Here is a 6,000-nt window from a genome sequence, read left to right on the forward strand (position 1 = left end):
TAGAATAAACAAACAAATGAATTAAAGAATTCCTACTTTTTTTGTACCTCATTGAGAATAAGTGTGAGTTTGGTACCAGGGCGACTTCTTAAAACACTCTATATGATTTTGTCCAAGACACTTCATATTTTTTAAAGTCAATGTAGCAAAGAATTGCTGATGGCAGTTGATACATAGAAGACCTCATTTACAGAAAATGATATCATTCAAGTACAGTTTGCAGATATCACACATTAAACACAGCTTGGTGCCCTGGTGCAAAAGTACACCATTACGCCGGATGGTGCTGGGAAGGCAGGAGGTGGCCTTAGCACACCCAGAGGTGGGGTGTTTTATAGTAATTACAATGTGTCCAGCTGTTTGAGCCAGAACAGGAAAGTAGCAATGGGTTATGTTTTACCTGGAAAAGGGGCATGTTGTTAACTTACATATGGTGAAAATTGTTTGTTCCCAGAGAGAGAAAAAGAGAGAGAAGTCAAAATGAGACACAAAAGAGAGATAAAAAGAGAGCCATAAAAAAGTCCCAGTGGCCATCAGTGACTATGATAATAGCAATAACATTTTTATAACCAAGTCAGTGGAGGAAATTTAAAGAAAACCAAATGTAAAACATGTAGAGAATCATTTTAAATGAAAGAATGTGACAACTGTCATCTTTGATGTCACTTCCTAGTGTTAATTTTTGCCTTCAGGAGTCTGAGGACTGGAGAAATGGAGCTGGTACTGTTGAAATAAAAGCTTAGATCTCAGAGTTTATAGGGAAAAGGCCTGAAGTTGTTTGCGTGCCTGTTAATGATAGCTCATGCATCCTACTGTCTCTGCTTCTCCTCCCCCCTGTCTGTGCGCCTGTGTGGTTTGCATGGTCTGGCATGGAGCACGCTGGGAGGGTTGGCGCTGGCTTGGGCAGGGCTGGCTACCTTGCAGCTGGCTATTAACCTGCAGTGAATTCGCCCTGCCAGGCAGTCAGGCAGGCAGGCAGGAGGCCCACCCTGGCAGAGGACTCAGTGTAAGACTGTTCTTTCTCAATTTTCCCCCCCAGACACACCATCCTGAGAAGCCACTTTTTCCTACCACAGGAAGCCCAAGAGAACACTATAGCTAGCAGTCTGACAGCCAAACTGAACCCTGGCCTTTTGTATCCTGCCAGGTTTGAAAAGCTGGACATCACCCCTAAAAGTGCCCAGAAGATCAAGCCGGTGCTTGAGCGGTGGATGGCTGAGGCTGAGGCCCGCCATCGAGCAGGTATGCAGAACCTGACCGAGTTTATCGGGAGTGAACCATCCAAAAAGCGCAAGCGGCGCACCTCCTTCACACCCCAGGCCCTTGAGATCCTCAATGCCCACTTTGAGAAGAACACACACCCCTCTGGGCAGGAAATGACCGAAATTGCTGAGAAGCTGAACTATGACCGAGAAGTAGTTAGAGTTTGGTTCTGCAATAAGAGGCAAGCGCTGAAGAACACAATTAAACGCTTAAAACAGCACGAGCCGGCCACGGCAGTCCCTTTGGAGCCCTTAACAGACTCTCTGGAAGAAAACTCCTAAAGAGATGCCCACCCATAATCAGAAGCAAAATTCACAGAAACTAAACTCCACGCTTGGGACTCCACAACAATAACAATGACTTTTAATTTAATTTAAAAATAGCCCCAGCCATCATCACCCTTGTAAGTAAAAGACTAAGAAAACTACCAAGTGGACAGAACGGTTTCTACATGTCTGTTGGTTTTCCAAATAGGAAACAAGAAATTTTTTTGAAAATTTTTAAACAAGGAATACACCACATGGAAGGTGTATATGGTAGGATAGTTCCCTTCCCCCACCCGTCTCCCCCAAACCCAGTTTTTTAATGGACTTAAAGCAAACCAAATAACCACGTACTTTTTTCTGTATATTATGAAAATGTGAACACATTTTAAGGAAAAAGAAAAAAAAAAAAACCTAAACCAAAAACCAACAATGAAGAAACAAAAACTTTGATCTGTTCAAAGCGAATACAAGCCTGCCACCTGGAGGAAGGACTGCACCCCTTCAGGTACTAAGTGCTGATTCACTATGAAACCTATTAACCAAAGTCAGAAACATGGCATTGCAACGCGATCGTTCGTCTACGCTTCCCCGCGCGTAAAGTTGTGTTACGAATTTTTACATTTGTACTAACAGAACAATAGGAAACCTGATTTCTCCCATCTTTCCCATCTATTGTCTCCACCCACGGGGTGGGTACCATTGTTGAAGCCATTCTGTGAGGCTCACTATTGGGTTTTTCTTGGGTGGGGGGTGGGGAGGGTGGTTTTTTTTCTTTTTCTTTCTTTTTGACGGGAGGGCATCCTGGATCGTGTGCCAAAGCACTTGTTGCTTTTTTCTCACTATGACTTGTGGGTTTGAGAAAAGAAAATGGAGCTCACATTTCTCTCTTTTCCTCCATTTCTCCATCTCCCTCACGCGTGGCTCCCGGGGTCTGCTGGAAAGCCACAGAAGTGGGGAGGAACGGTGTCTTTTCCACTCAGATCCTAGTGAAATGCAGGAGAGACTCCAAAATAACTAGGGCTTTGCTCGATGAACTGTCAACACTGGCATAAGCTATAATTGTGCTCACTGTCCACACCAGAGCTTGGGATTTTTCTCAGTCTGTTGGCCACGTACATGGAGAGCTGACCAAAACTAATTTTGTAATATAAACATAAGCTGCACATTTGGTTCAATACTTACATCTATGTTATGCTTCTGTGCAAAGCAATTTCTCTCAGAAGTCTGATAGCCAAAGAAATGTCTCAAGATTTCAGTCAAATACACACATGGCATGCACACACCCATAAACACACACACGAAGAAACAGGCTAAAAAGAAAGTGATCGCAACTGGATCATTAAAGGCCATCGTGTATCCTGTTAATCTCATCTTTTCTGCTACTTCTTTCATTCCAATATTGATGGCAGACTTTTTTCAGGGGGGAATAATTATTCTTCGGGATATACAAATGGAGCAGAAAAGTGGCGGGCAAATTTAAACAACTGGAATTGGGGGCTAGGTTCTTCAGGGGAAAGGAAGTTTGAAGAAATTTCCACCAAAAGAAAACATACAGAAGGGGCTTATCTAACACATCAGAATACCCTTCAATATGAGAACTAGAGGATTATTTCCTTTAAAAAAATAACTTAGAAGAGCTGTGGGCTGCAATAACCTAATAAGCAAGAAGAACATGTTAGGATGTGAGGACGGCTGTGCAGGTGAGCACTTGGCACCTGCCACTGGTGTTTTCACCCAGGTACAGGCAGACGGTGTTCCATTAAAGGAGCAGGCAAAAGAGAGCCGTCAATTTGCTTGCTGTTGAAATGTAAATATTCACGCATAATTTATAATCATGCTCATGTATTATCTAGAAGTAAGTTGTGAAAGAAAAAAGAGAAACCCAATCTCAAGTTGCCCAACTGAGTAGAAATGCCATCTCCTTCCCCTAATACACTCCCTCCCCCCGGGGGGTTTGAGTTTCTTCTGTTGGCTCCTTTGCTGGTTGTGTAAATGCTACAGTATAATTGTCCCCTCCGATGATTCATGCAGCAATCAAGAGACTACCAGCAAAGAAACTCTAAAAGGAATCCTGGAAGCGGAACAAGTCACTCGTAAAGGTGTTTCCATTTTATCAGTCAATGCTAACTGGACCACAGCTAACTTGATCTTCAATGCCAACATCACAGAGTCCCTTTCGCCACCTCAAAAACTGCACAAATATGGACAACTCAGAAACCCAAAACTTTATTGATTAAAACAGATTTTGGATTCTCCTAGGACCTGCTCCAAATTCCATCAAGAAAAGCTCCCTGCGAAGAGAAGTTAACAAGATAACATATGACGGATGCTAAATATTTAAATATATGCCGGCAGCGGTTACATAAGGCCTGCTCAGTTCTGAGATCTATAATTGGGAGGGTCTAACTAGGACAGGGAAAATATAAAATAAAAGTAATCTTCCAGAGTGGAACAAAAAAGAAATATATTCATCCCACAGTCGTAACACCATTCATGTGCAGTGATTTTTTTATAGTTTTATAATTTTGTATTGTTTTATAAATTATTTATAAGGTGTTGTAATGCTTCTTATATTAATTTTTTACAGATAAATTTTTTGCTACAAGGCATAAAAAGGTGCCTGAACAGATTCTTAGGAATATAAATTATACTGTGTAACTCATAAGTCTTTGGGACCACATCTAATGCTTGATTTTATGATGACATTTCTCATGTCTACTTGTAAACAACTTCATATGCCAATAGCGTTTAAGTGTCTTTTATGTTTCCATGAACTGAAGGTTAAGGTTTGCCACCCACAAAAAAATAAAAGTCACTTTGGGCATATGTGATTGTATTTCAAGCTTCAGTATTTTTCTCACATAATTTTTAATTATTGTCATCTGCATTTTCTTCATTACTTCATGAAAAAAATGACAGTGGATATTACATTTTACACTTGTTTATAGATTTTCTTCCTTTTTCAACCAAGAAAATATTTTGAACAGTTGAAATTTTTCATTGCATTTGCAAGGTTTTGGCTTTTTTATGTTGTCATCACACAGATGCACACACACATACACACACAACACAAAAGAGAGAACAAAAAAGCAAAAGGAGCTAGAAAAAACAAAACAAAACAAGTAGAGGCATATCAAAGAACTCAAGCTATAACCAAAAAGAAATCGTAAATTGCCTTTGCTCGTTTCTCTACGCTGGACCAAAGCTCAATATTTGTAGGTATATGCACATTGTATAGATATGGCTAAATGTTGCTGACAATCTCGCAATACTAAACTGTTCCTATTTAAAAAAAAAAAAAAAAAAAAAGAAATACAAACTGTTCATCAATGTTTTACCTCAGCACTCTACTTGTACCCAGTTAATGACCAAGCTTAAAAGAAATGGAGATAAAGGAAATTGATTTTCATTTCAATGTTTGACTGTAAAATCTGTTTGGATAACATTTTGTAATGAGCCTTTTGTCATGTGATTTGCTTGTCTTCAACTTGAAATTATGTGAGGCACATTTGTTTATTTGTTGTTAAGAAAGTGATTTTTTTTTTTTGTCCTATGTGCTGTGATCTAGACTGGTCACCGGGGTCACTTATGAGCCACCACAAAGAGATCTGCTTCTCTGTGCCCGGAGCAGGCAGCAGGAGGGAGGGCAGGAAACAGGACTGGGTTTCTTTGGAAAAATCATCATGATGAGAAGTTGACATGATAGACTTGTGACCAAGAAGCCAAACTGAATATTTAAAAGCTCCTTACTTGCTCTGACATTGAAACCAAAGCTGATTTTATCTGCACAGGTTGCTTAATGTTAAAAAAAAAAAAAAAAAAAAAAAAAAAAAAAAACTGTACTTAATCTAGAGCAATATCTGTATGGTCAGTAAAGCTGCACTTTGTGTATTTCTTAACAGCTTCAGATCTGTCACTTTTAATTTGTACCATAAAAAATAAATAATTGTTTGACATGAGCTTCTAGGGTAACTGTGTCTCACCCTCAGATATGTCATTTAAGTTGTCAGCATTTTAAAAAGTGTATGTTACAACCCCAAATGTTAAGGAAAGGAAGGGGTTCAAGACAGACTGGTTAATATCATGATTATTTTAACTTTTCAAATGACATATTGTATTCATTGGGACTCTTTTGGTTGCGAGTTATAGGAATCTAACTCAAACTTGCCTACACATAAACATACTGTGTTGTTTGACTTAATGGGAAGTCCCATTGTAGACCTGAAGCACAGCTGGATTCAGTGGTTTCAAAGATGTAATCAGCCTGTGCTGCTTGGTTTCCTTCTCAGATGGATTCTCTAACCATCAACTCTAGGACTGTGAGTCATGCACCCTTCTCTAAACTAAGCACTGGTGCTGGGGGGTGGTGCACATAAATTCATGGTCACAGGCTCATTCCTGTCTGTGGGGGGAGGGTGGGGCCTCACTCTGACGACCCTGTGGGACCACAAGGATTGAAAGAGGAGTCCAC

General features: G+C 40.1%; 1 protein-coding gene across 3 annotated transcripts in view; it reads left to right on the top strand.

Annotated features, from left to right (window-relative positions):
* POU6F2 (POU class 6 homeobox 2) overlaps positions 1-5,488 on the top strand; it is a 503,614-nt gene extending 498,126 nt beyond the window's left edge. For 2 of the 3 annotated variants that reach the window (XM_010364247.2, XM_030932918.1), the window contains one exon: positions 1,040-5,488. In XM_010364247.2, the coding sequence (XP_010362549.1) occupies positions 1,040-1,544 (505 nt within the window). In that variant the 3' untranslated portion in view covers positions 1,545-5,488. The remainder of the gene's footprint in view (positions 1-1,039) is intronic. The other variant, XM_010364248.2, reaches the window with a different exon arrangement.
* The last annotated feature ends 512 nt before the right edge of the window (positions 5,489-6,000 follow it).

This window comes from Rhinopithecus roxellana, chromosome 6 (genome assembly GCF_007565055.1).
Source record: "Rhinopithecus roxellana isolate Shanxi Qingling chromosome 6, ASM756505v1, whole genome shotgun sequence".
Classification (NCBI taxonomy): Eukaryota; Metazoa; Chordata; class Mammalia; order Primates; family Cercopithecidae; genus Rhinopithecus; species Rhinopithecus roxellana.